This window comes from Meleagris gallopavo, chromosome 29, assembly GCF_905368555.1.
Source record: "Meleagris gallopavo chromosome 29, MGAL_WU_HG_1.1, whole genome shotgun sequence".
NCBI lineage: Eukaryota > Metazoa > Chordata > Aves > Galliformes > Phasianidae > Meleagris > Meleagris gallopavo.
In genome coordinates, this window is record NC_139432.1 from 4,008,220 (window position 1) to 4,023,503 (window position 15,284).

Sequence of the window (15,284 nt, forward strand, 5' to 3'; positions counted from 1 at the left end):
CCAATGCCCCCCCCCCCCCCCCCCCCCCCCCGAGTCCTGGTCTATATAACAGAAATAAAGTGGTGATTCGGGGTTATTCTTATTGCTGTGCCTTCCCCAGGGATGGATGGATGGATGAATTGGGGGGGGGGCGGAGGGGGGGGGGGCAAAAGAAATAAAGGGCTTTCGAGAGAGAGAGAGAAAAAAAAAGTCTTTATTGATTCGTATTAAAGCCGGACACTCTGATAGAAAAGAAAGAAGTAGGAAAAAAAGTGGGGAGGGGGAGGGGGGGGTGTTAATAAAATGAAATCAACAGCAACAAACCCTTCGTCGCCGGGAGTTCGCGAGACACACAGCGCTACAAACCCCCCCAACCCCCCCAGGCGCCCGGACAGACACACAGACGCTCCCCCCCCTCCCCCCCCCCCCCGTCTTTTTTTTTTGCCCCCCACCCCCACCGCTAGCACAGCTCACGAGAAAAAATCCATGCGAAGAGACACAACAGAACCCCGAAAAGAGCCTCGAAAGAGCAGCAGGAAATCAGGATTTCTGGCTATTTTTGTGGGGTTTTTTTGTGGGTTTTTTTTTTGTCCTTTTCGAAGTGATCACATCCAGACGAGCACAGCGGGGTGCGCATGCAGCCTCCGGACACATGCTTTATTTTTATATATATTTTTTATATTATTTTTTTCCTTTTTTTTTTTTTTTTTTTGGAGGTGGGGGGGGTGGTGGGTATCATTTTCACATCTTTTTTTTTTTTTTTTTTGTCTTTTTTTTCCCCCTTTTTTTGTTTTTCTTTTTTTTTCTTTCTTTTTTTTTTTTTTTCCCCCCTTTTATTTCCTCCTCTCCCTCATCGGGAGCGCGCACGCGATTCTTCCTTTTCCTTTCTTTTTCTATTGGAGATGACGAGGATTTTTTTTTTTGCACGATGCCATGAGGTGACGGACAGACGCACGGACACACAGAGAACAGCAGCCCGATGGACAGCGGACGGGGGGGGGACAAAGGAGGGGGAGGGGGACACCAGAAGGATGGGCAGCGCTGAGCTCCGCACCAGGGGGGTCCATAGGGGTCCCAATGCTTAACTTGGGACCCAACGCAAACTTAAGGGCTGTGCCCCCCCTCCCCCCCCTTACTTAAAGCTGAGCTCACAGCTGGAACTGCAAACCCCCCCCCCCCATGCTGTGCTCTGTGCCAATAGGGGTGCAGGGTGGGGGGGGGATGCCATGCATGGAGGTTGGAAGGAGGGGGGGGCTGGCATGCATGGTGCTGCAGCTCTGTGTTAACACTGCAGCATTCCCATCCCCCCCCCCCTCCCCAGTCCCGCTGTGCTTTGTGCCAATGGGGGTGCAAAGCTTTGGGGGGGGGGGGGTCACCATGCACGAGGGGTGTGTGTGGGGGGGTCCTAGCGTTGCGCGCACCAGGACACAGCAGTGCTGCAGCTCTGCATTTGCATGGCAGCATCCTCATGCCCCCCCCCCCTCCCCACTGTGCTCTGTGCCGATGGGGGGGCAAAGCTGGAGGTGGGGGGGGGGGTCCCAATGCAAGATATTGGGGGGGGGGGAGTCCTGGCGTGCACACAGCACTGCAGTACTGCTGCACACACACAGCTGCATCCCAATTCCACCCCCCCCAGCCCTGTGCCCACCCCCCCGGGGGGGGGCTGCGATGCACTCAGCCCCACAGTCTGCCCCCCCCCCCCATCTTCACACCCCCACTGTGCACTGAGCACAGGGACGATGGCACAGCACTGGGGAGGGGGTCAGGCACAAAGACCCCCCCCCCCAAAAAAAAAAACAAACCAAAACCAAACCAAAACCAAAAACATCCATAAAAGCTGTGGCTTTGCTACAGTGTTCCACTTTGGTACCAAGAACAAAAATTCAATTCAAAATAATAATTAAGTGTAATTAATCACAACCCGAAATCAAACGCATCATCAAATGACTGCTATTGCTGCCAGGAGCTGCTGGCCCCCACCCCGGCCTCGCTGGGGGCCATGGGGACACAGGGATGGGGGGGGGGTGGGGGGGTGGGAGACCCTCTCACCATCAGAGCAGAACAGGGAAGGAAAATCCCCCCCCCCCCCTCACACAGCGGATGGGAAGAGATCTATTCTTCTTTTTTTCTTTTTTTTTTTTTCCTCTTTTAAATATCTCTAGATATATATTTATATTACGTATATTATATATATATATATAATATGTAAATATATCTTTTAAAACAATATAAAATGTTAAGACACTTCACTTAAATGTAAAGAGTTGCTCTTTTTGCAATCCAAAGAAATTGCATCATGATTATTATTATTATTATTTTTTTTTGCGTCTTTTTTTTTTTTTTGTCTTTTTTTTTCCTTTTTCCTTTGTTATCCAAAAAAAGGCTCTTTCTTCTGTACAAAAATGACTGATATACAAAAGAAAAACCAACAAAAACTAACAACAACAACAACAACAAAAAAAAGCATTTTAGGTGTCCGGGGGGGGGGGGGGAGGGAGGAGGGGGGGAAAGGAATAAATAATAGAAAAGAAAAACCAACCCAAAGACGAAGGAAGTAACCAACAAAAGGAGCGATTCCAACTCTTTGTTGCACTGGGGACAGACGGACAGCACGGCACGGGACACACGGGCACACACACATGCACACACACGCAGCGTGCCCCCCCCTCCCCCCCTTCCCAATTCCCCCCCCCCACTGTATGGGGCTGGGGGGTTGCACTCACCCCTCACCCCGCTGCCCCCCCAACCCTGCTGCAATGGGGGCTTTGGGATTTTCTGTCCCTGTGGGTCCCCCTTGTCCCCAAGGGCGATGGGGAGACGGGGTTCCCATATAGGCAGAGCCCTTCTTGCCCCCCATATCCCCAAGGGAGGAGGCTGATGGAAATGGAGACGTGGGGCTCCCACGTGGGCAGAGCCCCTCTTGTCCCCCATGTCCCCAAAGGTGCAGGGTGATGGGGGAGGGGACATGGGGTCCCCACGTGGGCAGAGCCCCTCTTGTCCCCCATGACCCAAATGGCACAGGGGGATGGGGAAGGGAACACAGTGCCCCACATGGCACAGCCCCTCTTGTCCCCAGTGTCCCCGAGGCCGCAGGGTGATGTCAAAGGGGACACGGGGTCCCCACGTGGGCACAGCCCCTCTTGTCCCCAGTGTTCCCGAGGCCGCAGGGTGACGGCGAAGGGGACACGATGTCCCCACACGCTCAGAGCATCACAGCATCCCCTCTCCCTTGGGGGGAACACAGACAAACCATTAAAGTGCTACGTAACGAACCGACAGCGATAGGGACAACGCCAACGGCGGTGGGGATGGCCCCCAAACCCTCCCCCCCCCACTCAGCACCCCAACCCCCACCCACCCACCCACCCACCCACGCCTCCCCACGTATCACAGCCTTCCACCTCCCTGGGCACTGGGATGCTCCTCGGGCAGCACCGAACCTCAGGTGGCCTCGGAGCATCGTCCCCATGCGGTGTCCTGAGCTCAGAGGGCTGGGGGGGGCGGGGGGGTCCTCGGCTGCTGCTTTTTGCCCCCTCTGCCTGCTGGGTCCTTGTTGCTTGGAGCTCGTGGGGTGAAGCTCTGAGAGCTCTTCAATAAACAGCAAACGGCGGTGGAGGAGGAGGAGGAGGGGGGGGGGGGGGTTGAGGGAAGGAAGGGGGGGGGAGGGGGAGAACCAAAAAGGTGAAGAACCGAAAAGAAAACAACGGAAATACGTGGAAAATAATAATAATAATAGAAAGGGGAGAGGGGAAGAGAAAGAGAGAAAAGAAACAGCAAGTGGCTGTGGCTGGCTGGCTGGAGCGAGGCGTGGGGCAGCAGCCGGGCTGAGCTGGCCATGTGGGGTGGGACATGGATATGGGGGGGGGCACGTGGAGATGCCCAGAGGAGACAGTCCAGGGCAGGAGGAGCCCAGCCCCAGAGTGAGGAAATGATGTTTGGAGTCGGCAAGGAGGCTCAGAAGGAGATGGAGGAGTTCCTTGCCCCAAAGGAAGTCAATACGGGGATGGATGTTCTGCCCGAGGGGGGTTTCTCTGCAGGGGGAGTCTCGCTAGGATCTTTGGATGGTCTAGCGGCCTGGAAAGAGAAGTGAGAGCCGAGGAGGAGGAGGAGGAGAAAGGGAGGAGAGTCGGACAGTATGGTAAGAAAAACAGACCAAAAAAACAAAAACAAAAAAAAAAAACAAAAGGGAAAAAATCCACAAAAACAGGGGAAAAAAATAAATAAATAAAAGGGGAGGCAAAAAAAAAAACAAAAAACAAAAACAAAAGAGAGAGAAAACAGAACCAAACAGGAGTTTGTTCAGAAGCAGCATTGATTCAGGCCTGAGGTCAAGCAGCTGGAAAAGGTCCACCACAAAGAGCACGAGACGAGCTGGTTCCACGCGTTACTGGATTGGGGGGGGAGGAGGGGATTCCCACGGTGGGGGGGCGAGACGAGAGAGAGACAGACGGATGGACAGACAGGAGGACGGACAGGCGGACAGAGGCAGGCAGGCAGAGGGGACGGGGCAGAGAGGTGGGGGGGGGACAAGAATGGCAGCGTTAGGGTGGGCACGGGCTGCGCTGTGTGCCCGGGGTGCCGCAGCGAAGCTGCTGGTGGTTCCTCTGAGAGCCCCCCCCCGGCCCCCAGCCCACTGTCAGCAGCCACAGCGACAGACCCTGCAGCTGGTGAAGCCAAGAGGAGCGACAGCAGGAGGGGTCGGCACTGGGAAGGGGCTCAGAAAGGGGTCCCTGGAGTAGGGGGTGGGCACTGCGCAAAGGACAGTGGGGATGAAAGGGGGGCCAGGGGTCTTGGTGAGGAGGGGGCTGTGATGGTGCTGCCATCGAGGTGAGATGGGGACAGCTGGGATTGAGTTCACACGTGGCCTCCAGGCAGAGGGTTTGGTGGCATCACTGAGAGCTCTGTGGCCTTGGGTTGGGGGGCTGGGGGCTGAGAGCTGCATGAAGCTGCCAGGGGGGGCCTGGCTGTGAGCACCAGGAGGTGGTGAGGGGCTGCAATGCGCATTGAGGGCAGCTGTGCCCCTGCCCCAGCCGTGTCCTGGTGACAGCAGTGACAAATGGCACCAGTGCTGAGCCCTCATGCACAGCTGGGGCCAGTGGGGAGGGAGGGGCTCGTTTTGCTCAGTAGACATTTGCCCAAATAGCATAAAATCCCCCCTCCTCATCGCTCACCCCGGCTGCAGTTTGAGGTAGCTGGGAGAAAGGCTGTTTGGCTTTTCTTTTTTTTTTTCTTTTTTCCCCCCTTTTTTTTATGGATCTGACAGAATGAGCAAAATGGGGTTCATTGGGTGGTTTGCCAAGGACAGCCCCAGGGAAAAGGGATTGAGACACAGAGTGGGGAGGGGAGGAGGACAGGATGGGGGAAGGCTGGGTGCTGCCCGCGTGCAGGGAGGGGCAGTGCTGGGACCTGGGGCAGGAGAGGGAGGGCAGGAAGGAGCAGGATGGGGCTGTGGTACCCAGAGTGCAACCAGTCCCAGTGACAAGGATGGGGATGGGGTCGGTGCTGGGTTGAGGACAGGCACAGTCCCATCCCACAGCTCTCCTCTTCCAGCTGCTGTGGCCCCCGCCCCACCCCACCGCCCCATCCCACCGCCCCCCTCCTGGCACAGGGGGATGCACTGCAGGGCTCCAGCCCCCACCCATAGCACCCCCTCCTCACCACAGCTCCAGGTGCTGGGCTCACCCAGCAGCACCCAGCGTGGCACAGAAGTGTTTCCTGCACCCCCTGCTCAGCAAAGAGCTGCATCCCCCATCCCAGCATCCCACTACAGTAACCTCGTGCCCACCACCCCATAACACACAGTGCAGGGGGGGCAGGGGCTGTGGGCAGCCTGCAGCTGGCCCTGCTGCTGGGAAATTGCTCTAGAGATAGGCTACCTGCTGCTGTCCCTGGATCCTCATGTACTCCATCCTCTGCTTGATGTGCTTGCCCTTGTCGGGGCTGCCCTGCTGGCTCTGCTTCAGCCTGGATGCCGGGTTCACCATCTTCATGGGCGGGATGGAAACACCACCACTCTGTTGGGACAGAGAATTTGGGGAGATTAAAAAGTTCGGAACAGGGGGAAACCCACAGCAGCACAACCCGCAGCCAGGCACTGCGGGATCCCAGTCCTCCCAGCACCACAGGGCTGCGGGGCTCTGCCACAATCACAGCAGCCGAGGAGGGGTCATCAGCTCCGTGTGCCACAGGAGCCCAGGGAGCGGGCAGGACCCACCGCCAGCCCCTACTGCCACGTACAGGGGGGTGAGGAGCAAACACTGGGGGGTGGAGGGTAGGAGGAAAGCACCCAGCCCCAAAAAAGGACAGGAGGCGACGGCAGGTGGAAGCAGATTCCAGGTGGAAACGACGACAGTGGAAACGCAGAGGTTTTTTATTAACAGGTTGCAAAGGCTGAGATACAAAGACTCGCAAGAGCAGCAGCGGGAGGAGCGCTCTGCATCGGCACCCCAAAACCCCACCTGCCCTGTGCCAGCCTGGTCTGGTGGCCAAAGCGGCACCGCTGTGCTGCCCCAAAAGCACACACAGGATGCTCTGGCTGCACCAGGTCAGAGCCAGCAGGTTGTTTCTGGGGTCAGATCAGAAGCATTGCTGCCTGCATGGAATGCCAGTGCCTGTCCTCCTTGCCCGTGCTCTGGGACCCTCTGTGCTCCTTTGGAACCCCTGAAACCATTGCACAAGGGGTCCATCTCCCACCTGCATCCCCCCACATCCAGGCAGGTGCTCGTATCTGAGCTCACAGCCCTCTGCCCTCACCATGCAGTGCAGCCCCCCCTGCCCAGCCCTGCTCTCAGCTTTGCTTTGGGAGCACGCATGTCAGCCACGGCCATAAATCCACCCCATGGCTCTGCTCCAGGACCCGACCAGAGGAGAACCTGCAGCTACACCCACTGGAGAGGGCTGTTCCTGCAGCGAGAGGCCCGGTGCAACCAGGAAACAGGGCTGAGATAATTGCTGCAAATGAAAAAGGAGATTCATTCAGCAGCGCTGATTGTTAATAAAGGAGCAGGCTGACTTGTGAGCGGCTGGGGGTGGTTCCTCCCCCCCCCCCCCCAAATCTTTTTCCAGTTATTCAGCAAGCCCAGTGGCTGCTGCAGATTCCAGCAGAAACCCATTTGGACGGCGCTGGGGAGCCTGAGCTGTGATTTAATTAGGAGAAACATCTGCTGCTCTGCAGTCACACTGTAACTGCAGCTCCTCGGAAAAGTGCTCGTGCAAAACGGGATGGAGAGGAGCTGCGTTCCCATTCTGCTCACCCAGCACCAGGGCACACCAACAGAACTCATTCCTTGGGTGCCCAGCAGCAGGGACAGACCCTGGGGTGTGGGATGTGCGCACAGCAGTTGCCCTCCCAGGGTCTGAGGTGGCAGCCCCAGCCCGGGGGGATCCGTGCCCCCTAACCAGTAACAACAGCAGCGTGGGATCCTCCTGCCACCCACCGCCTGGAGGGTGGATCAGCCCCCTCCAAAGCCAACCCCTGCTGGCTCAAATGAGGGTTCCATCTCCAAACGCTGCTCCTGACACAATGGAGCTGCGGGCTGTGAGCGCAGTATTGCACAGCCCAGCACCCTGCGTGGCACATTGCAGCCACCAGGGTGGGATCCAGCCCTGGTGCACAGCCAGGAAGGTGTGAGGTGGCAGTGGGCAGGTGGGTGGTGCTGCTGCTGCTGCCTTTACACATCAGCTCCAAAAGGAGACGGGTGCCGCACCTCAGCTCTGCCTGGAGGTAGAGTCACAGAGAGGGAGCAGGTGGAGGTGGAGGAAGAGCAGACATCAGAGCAGATCCGAGGGCAGAGCACGGCAAGAGGAGTAACAGGAAATAAACCTGAGGCGTGCTGAGCTGCGGCTTGGGAAGCAGAGGAGGTTTGGTGTGGCTCAAGGATGGACTCTTGGCAGCATCAGCTTTGGTCTGGCTGAGATCCAGGGCAGTGCCATCATCACAGTGCTCACTGTGCCCCACACCATCCTCAGTCTCCTGGCTGGTAACCCTGGCTACTGCCTGTCCCAGCAGTCCTGCAGGGAACGCAGCCTCAGCCGAGCGCTGGTTGCTGATCTCACTGATGGTCATCTCCAGCTCACGGATGGTTTCTTCCAGGCTATCCAATCTCTGGTAGGCACCTTCACAAATCTCCCTGCTGCGTGGTGACATGCTGTGCAGGGGGGACCCCTCTGCTTCGCTCCTTCCCTGAGGAGTGGGGCTGTGGAACCCCTCAGCTGCCACCCCCCCCTCTCCAGTCCCAGCAGAGCTCTGATCCTGCACTGCCACACACGTGGGGTGCCCAGCCTGGCTCCATCTGCTGCCCTGCAGGGCTGGGGGGCTCCTGGCTCTTGGCACCGGCGTGCTGCCACGCTGCTCCCTCCGTGCACATCCAGGAGGGAGGGATGCATCCTGCCCAGCTCCATCTCTGGGCTCTGCATCACCAATGAGCTGCGGGGCGATGCTGTGCCCTTCAGTGCCCGCACCAAGGGGGAGTGCCACCACCATCCCTTGGGGACAAGGAGCCGAAGTGCACCGAGGAGAAGCCTTGCTGCCTTCGTGCCTTCTGGTAGAGTTTGGAGCAGGGTCTCCTCGTGCTCCTGCTGCCGGCCAGCTTGCTCTGTGCTTCGGGACAGCCGGGACCTCGCTGTGTGCCAGGGGGAACCTGCGCGTCCTTCCCAGTGTGCGGGGTGCAGCGCTCAGGGGCTGCAGGGCTGCGGATGGAGAACTCCCAGCTGCACACGGAGACCTGCTGGGGCTGCTGGCTGACACTCCACCTCTCCTCCCCACCTCGGCTGTGCGCTCCCCTCCTGCTCCTCCTCGGCCAGCGGGATCCCCGTGCTCAGAGCAGCGCTGTTCCACCACCACTGCGGGTTCGGGTTCGGGGGACGGCGGTGCAGAAACCCACTGGGTGAGCACAATCTGCGGGAGGGAGAAAGCCCTGCTCCCCGGGGCTGCTGGGGCTGCCAGCTCCTAGGTAGAGAAGTCAGACAGATTAAGGGCCTGGGAGCAGCGTGGGATGCTGTGCTGGGGGGATGGCAGCTGCTTGGGGAAGAGCACCCGGGTTATTTCGGGTCCTGCTGTGCCTCCAGGCATCGCTGCAAGGATTTGTTCAGCCAGGGAGGGGCTGCTCGAGCACTCCCCATGGGTATTCCCACGGGCATGGCAACTTTAGAGGAGGTTTAGGCTACAAGTGAGCTGGAGTCTTCAGCGAAACAGACCTGGTGCTGCTGCACCTCCCCGATGCGTATGGGAACCTGACTGCTGTGGTCTGGCTGAGATTTCTCTTGCAGCAGTACAATTGTGTCAGAGCACAGTGCAGCCCTCTGCTGCTCATCCCCGTGCTGCTCTCAGCAGATCTGAAGGCAGGGATGAGCCCTTGCAAATGAGCTGCAGTGGGTGCCAGACCTTTAAATCCCTGAGCAGCAAGAAGTCACCTGGAACAGCCTGTCCTTCCTCCCCTCACCTGTCTGTTACAGTCCCAGGGATGTGCAATGAGCTGTGCAGCACCCAGGGGATTGCAGCAGGCCGTGCCCTGCAGGAGAAATGCTCTGGCAGGAGAACTGCTCCCCTGAGCTGCAGCAGTGAGGCCTCAGCTCCACAGCACAGCACTGCCCTGAGCAGGGGCTGCTCCAGCGCCTGCCCCACTGCTCTGCTCCATCTCCTCCTCACTGCTTTTCTCCATCCCATCCCACTGCTCTGCTCCACCTGCTGACACCATTGCTCTGCTCCATCCTCATTACTTTGTTCCATTCCATTCCCACTGCTCTGCTCCATCCTCACCACTTCGCTCCATCTCAACCACACTTCTCTGCTCCATCCCACCCCCATTGCTTTGCTCTGTCCCTGTTGCTCTGCTCCATCCCTGCTGCTCTGCCCCATCCCACCCCACTGCTCTGCCCCATCCCATCCCCATTGCTTTGCTCCCTCCCTGCTGCTCTGCTCCATCCCTGTTGCTCTGCTCCCTAAGTGCTGCTCTGCTCCATCCCATCCCCACTGCTCTGTTTCATCCCATTACCAACACCCAGCTCAACAAAAAGAGATGAGATGCAGCCCAGGGCTCCCAGCATCCCCTCCCCTCCCTCCTGCAGTGCCGTGCATCGCCGTCTGCAGCCCCATTCAGTGCCATCAGAGCAGTGATCCCACCCCAACCTCTGCCCCAGTGCTGCAGCCCCGTGCCACATTGGTGCTCGGTCGGTGCCGCATCGGTGCCGTACACGCAGTGGCAGTGAGCAGAGGAGTGAAGAGAAGCCATTAGTTGGTTAAACCGGATAAGGAAGAAGTGAGTTAAGAGATGGGAGAGGCGGTGGTTAAGTGCAGCCAGCCAGGAGGAGATCTGCAGGAGGAGGGATGTTACCTTCCATCCTTCGGCTGCAACGGAGGCTCCATTGGGCCACATGTCTGCGTGCCCAGGGGAGACGGCAGCCGCGAGAGGATCGTAACGGAGCGTGGGGAGGAAAGGGGAGGCAGAGCTTCTCTGAAACACCTGGGAAGTCAAACAGCTGTGTTGGAGGAGGGAGGCACAGCGGGTGGGCAGAGATGGAGCCCAGCCAGGACAGGGCTCAGCACTACCGGGGGGCAACCACTGGTGGGAGAGCATCATGCTGTCCCCATGTCACCATGGATGGAGTGAGGACGGGACGGCACCCACTGTGCTTTGTGTCCCCATGGATGGGATGAGGATGGGGACAGGATGGGGACAGTCACTGCAGCACTGAATGTCTCCAGGGATGGGGTGAGAATGGAGACAGCCACTGATGTCCCCATGGATGGGATGAGGATGGGGACAGGATGGGGACAGGATGGGGACAGTCACCGCAGTGTTGCACGTCCTCATGTCCCCACGGATGGGGCGAGGATGGGGATGGCAGCCACAGTGCTGTGAGTGGGGATCTCTCCCAGAGCTGCTCCTGCAGATGCCTGGAGTTGGGTGGGCCGTGCTTCCCGTGCCCCCACACTGCTGTGCTCACCTCCAGCTCCGCGATGATGCGGTCCTCATCGTCGTCATCTTTGATGGCAGAGGCGATGATGGGTGGGGTGGATGCAGGTCTCACCACCTCTGACACCGTCCGTCTCAGCTTCACCTGTGGCTTCTGGGTCTCCAGCTCTTCCGATTCTGCTTTCTGTGGGGCAGCGAGGGGTGAGGGACTGCATCCATGGGGTGACCACCGTGGGGTGACCACCGTGGGGTGACCACCAGGTGCCCAGCCCCACCACCCACCTTCATAAAGCCAGGCTCCTTCTTGCTGGTGACGATGACTTCGCCGCTGCGGGTGGTGGTCAGCCCATGGGATGAGGGGAAGCTCCGGCGGGGTGGGGGTGGAGGTGGTGATTTGGAGGGTTTCTCGGTGCGGTACCGCGGCACCGTCAGTTCATCTGAGCAGAAAGCAGAGCTGGCACCAAGCCCTGCCCCTGCCCTTGTCCCAGTCCTGCACAAACCCAAGGCAGCCCCCTTCCTCTCCCCATACCTGAACCTCTGCGGCCATTGGGGTCCACCTTCCCCGTGGATTTCTGTGCATGCTGAGGCTTGGATGGTTTATGCTCTGGCGTGGACGCGGCGCTGCTGCTGCCCGTGGTCTGCTTGTGCTTGGCAGCAAACTCCAGGTCGGGGATGGCCTTCATGAGCTCAGCCTGCGTCTCCTCCAGGAGGCGGTTGATGTCCTTGGCACTGTATTGGGTCAGCGCTGCCCGCTTCTCCTCCCAGTCCCTCTCAGCAGCCTGTGACAGCACAGCCCACTGCAGCCCTGCCCTTATGGGCAACGTGTGACCCCACTGTCCCACCACCATCTCCCCATTGTCCCACTGAATCCCGCTGCCCCACAATCTCCCACAGCCAAGCCCACACCAGTGCTGCTCTAACGCATCACTGAGATTCCCCCAGGCCGTGCTGGAGCCCCCCCGTCCCCCCACATCCCAGTTGCACGTTGGGTCTCCCCAATATTTGAGGCTCCCCACTATTAAGACGCTCCATCAGCTCCAAACCCACGAGGGAGGGTGCACCCCAGTTTCAGCTGGATGCTCCAGTGGGGTTAGAGCCATTAGAGGAGCCTCCCAGGCAGGAACCCCCCCGGGCTCTTACCTCCACAGACACAGCTTTGTCTGCGCTCTTCTTACTGGGCGTCTCAGGACCCGTCTGGGTTTTGGCAGGCACCATCTCTGGAGCCCGGGAAGGGTTATTGCTCTTGGAAGGGTGGCTCTGGGTCTGGGGGGGGCTGTGCCCAAAGCTGGGCATGCCCAGGGGTTCAGTGCCAGCTGTCAGGTGGTGGAGGCTCACGGGGGGGCTCGGGGGCATCTCCAGCTCCAGCCCTTTGCTGAAGTCTGTCTCGGGGGCCATCTTCTTGGGGGATTGGCTGAGGTTGTTGGGGGGGGTCCACACGCCCTCATCCACTTGCCTGCAGGGGACAGAGGGAAGGCATTCACTGGGTTAAGTGCATGGTGCTGGCACTGGGTTACAGCACCATCCTGGAGCCCTCTACAAAAGCACACAGCTCTGTGTGCATCTGCATCCCCAGTGCCTGCTCTCCCACAGCAGCTCCTCCACCTGCCTGTCCCTCTGCACGAACCTTGCAGGAAAGCAGCTCTCTCCAAATTCCACCCCTCTGTCAGATCTGCCCAAAATCGCCTTTGGACTCAGAAGTTATTAGGGAAGGAGAGTGACAGGTAGGCAGATCAGCGTGCTGTGCCATCAGACGAGCTCATCTCCATACAAACCAGGCTAGAACAGCGCCCGGGGCGAGCCCAGCAACACAGCCTGCCCCAGCAGTGAGCTCTGCTGAAAGGTCTCCTAATGGGAACGGGCAGGTGAGCTCTGGAGATGGCTTCCTCCACTCCAACAGCTCTGCTCCTCAAGAATGAGATTTCTGGCCACGTTCAGTGCTCCCATCGCACCCAGATACACGGCCACATTTTTTCAAGGTGATAAGGAAGGAGCCGTTTTCAAAGAGGGGCTCCCACCTACGCTCTGAACAGCATTGGGGGCATTAGAAATCAGATTCAATCCACTGGGGTTGGGCTTGATTGGTCCGTTCCACTTTGGGTCATTCAACCATTCTTTTTTTTTTTTTTTTTTTTCCTTCCTAATTTCTAAGCAGAAAAATGAACCTTTTGTCAATTGCTCTGGGAATTTCCATCCACAACTCAGAGAGGACAGCAGCACAGGAGCACCCAAAGGCCGTGCGCCCCGAGGTGCAGCCAGGACACCCTGCCGTGGGATGCCATGATGGGGAGGACACAGAGCTGGGTCAGAACCAGGGGTTGGGTGCAGAGCTCACCTGCGGATCTGGGTGAGTGTGTCAGTCACCGTCTTGCAGCGTTTGAGCAGCCCGTCGAGGCGGTTCGGCTCCTCCTTGAGGAACTTCACAGCTTCCACCTCCACCCGCAGCACCACCCGCATCTTGCTCTGCAGGCTGGGGAACTGGGCTGAAGGGACAGCGGGGTCACTGAGAGCACTGCTGCCATCGCATCTGGATGGAAGGGTCTCAGGGAGCCCGGGCTGCTGCCTCTTCACCTCCCTGTGCTCACCATCCCATCACCAACCCACCTCCCATTGGCACTGACTGCAGCCCACGGGCACAATGCTGCCTGGAGATGGGCACTCGGTCACCAGGACCCACAGATGTCCTGCTGGGGGGCACAGAGCAGCTCACTCCCTTTGCTCAGCATCAGGCAATCTCACTGCAGGAGAGCAGAGCTGCTGCCACCCCTGTCCTGTGCCCTCCCCTTGTCCCCACTGTCCTCGTGTCCTCTTGCAGCCTCAGTGACTGCTGCCAGATCCGGAGCTCTGCCACTCTGCGCTGAGAGACGGAATGGAGAAAGCTGCAGGAGCAGCAAAATAACAGCGGTGTGCACAGGCTGGGGGTCAGCATGGGGAAGGGGCAGCAGTGCCAGGCACAAGCGAGCTGCCGGGAGGACTTGTGTTGATTCTGGCAGTTGGTGGAGCACTGGGGCACTGGTGCAGCCCCATGGCCCCCGCTCACCCTTGAGGTCTGTCAGCGTCTCCCCGAGCTGCTTGAGCACCACGGCCTTCTCCTCCAGCTCCTGCACTGGGATGAGGCGGTGGTTGTGCGCCAGATCCTTCTGGATCTTCTCCACCGACTTCTCCAGGTCACTGTGAGCACAAAGCAGGGCGGGATGGCACCAGGTCCCCTCAGAGGGACCGAGAGCCGCGTTGGGGACAACGATGGCACCAGGGATGGGGACGGCACCGGTGGAGGATGCGAACCAGGGAGGGGGGGGTGTGGGCAGCAGGATTCCCACCCCGTGCTCACTTCAGTTGCTGGGTGATGAGCTCCTCCTCGTTCAGGTACCGCAGCCTCTCCTCCTCCACCAGGCTGCGCTGGCGCTGCAGCGGGTCCTCGTGTTTGCGCATGGTGTCCGTCACCCGCACGCTGATCTCCGTCTCCGTCCGCCGCAGCATCGTCTTCACCGTCTCCTGGTTCTGCAGCTGGGGGGGTTTGGGGGGCAAAGCAGGGTTGGGTGGGCTGCCCTGCATGAGGTCACCGGGAAAGGGGCGTTCTCTGCCCCCGGGGTTGGGTCGGGTGACCCCACGGTACCAACCTGCAGCTTCTTGAGCTGCTGCAGCTGGTTGCGGAGGTCGCTGGCGTTCTGCTGCAGGTCGTGGAGGTGCAGCTGCATGTGCAGGCGGGTGATGGCTGTGGGCTGCCCTGCCGGCGTGCTGGTGGCAGAGGGTGGGGGGGGTGCAGGCACTGGGGTCCCCATGCCGCTGCGGCTGGTTGCTGTGGGGTGGGGGAGACGAGAGGAGGATGCTGGGATGTGGAGCTCCAGTCTGGGTGGGTGGGCTCCCCACAAACCCTCTCCTTCCCCACTGTGTCCCAGCCCAGCAGTGCTGCTGCTTGGTCCCCAGAACTGCCACCACCTCTGTGCTGGAACAAAAGTGAGCCTGGAGCTCCCAGCGTGGGATGGGGACAAGGACCCACAACATCCCCAGGATGTGGGGATCACCACTGGGGGGAGAGGGATCTCCAAACCTCTCCCCAGCCACTTACATGCTGATGGGGGAGTCCCGCCATTGGTGGCTTCAGTTTTCTCACTGCAACAAAAGAGAGGAAGGGGTGAACATGGAGCACAGAGGAGCTGCCCAGAGGAGCCCCCCAGATCTCATTCCTCCCCTCTCTTCCCCCCACCTCCTTACCTGGGGGTCTCAGCCTCAGAGCCACGGAGCAGGGCACTCTGCACCAGCCCCGTCAGGCTGGCGATCTGCTTCTCCATGGCCTCCATCCTCTCCCTGCGAGGACAGGGGGTGAGGGTTAGGGGTAGTGACACAGTTAGGGTTAGAGGCAGCACTTCACCACCCAACCCTGTGCTTCTGTAG

The 15,284-nt window shown here is 59.2% G+C and overlaps 1 protein-coding gene across 7 annotated transcripts in view; it reads right to left on the bottom strand.

The window, feature by feature from the left end:
- Positions 1-410: 410 nt before the first annotated feature.
- Positions 411-15,284, bottom strand: part of SRCIN1 (SRC kinase signaling inhibitor 1) — a 41,301-nt gene continuing 26,427 nt past the window's right edge. For 5 of the 7 annotated variants that reach the window (XM_085210815.1, XM_085210814.1, XM_085210820.1 and 2 more), the window contains 14 exons: positions 15,105-15,197; positions 14,959-15,002; positions 14,510-14,688; positions 14,221-14,396; positions 13,930-14,060; positions 13,225-13,372; positions 12,033-12,345; positions 11,422-11,671; positions 11,175-11,329; positions 10,924-11,076; positions 10,311-10,439; positions 7,802-8,926; positions 5,856-5,993; positions 411-3,567 (listed from right to left, as the gene is read on the bottom strand). In XM_085210815.1, coding sequence (XP_085066941.1) covers positions 3,463-3,567; positions 5,856-5,993; positions 7,802-8,926; positions 10,311-10,439; positions 10,924-11,076; positions 11,175-11,329; positions 11,422-11,671; positions 12,033-12,345; positions 13,225-13,372; positions 13,930-14,060; positions 14,221-14,396; positions 14,510-14,688; positions 14,959-15,002; positions 15,105-15,197 — 3,139 coding nt within the window. In that variant the 3' untranslated portion in view covers positions 411-3,462. Of the gene's footprint in view, positions 3,568-3,643; positions 4,054-4,118; positions 4,367-5,855; positions 5,994-7,801; positions 8,927-10,310; positions 10,440-10,923; positions 11,077-11,174; positions 11,330-11,421; positions 11,672-12,032; positions 12,346-13,224; positions 13,373-13,929; positions 14,061-14,220; positions 14,397-14,509; positions 14,689-14,958; positions 15,003-15,104; positions 15,198-15,284 lie in introns of those variants that run through there. The other 2 variants (XM_085210821.1, XM_085210816.1) reach the window with 2 other exon arrangements.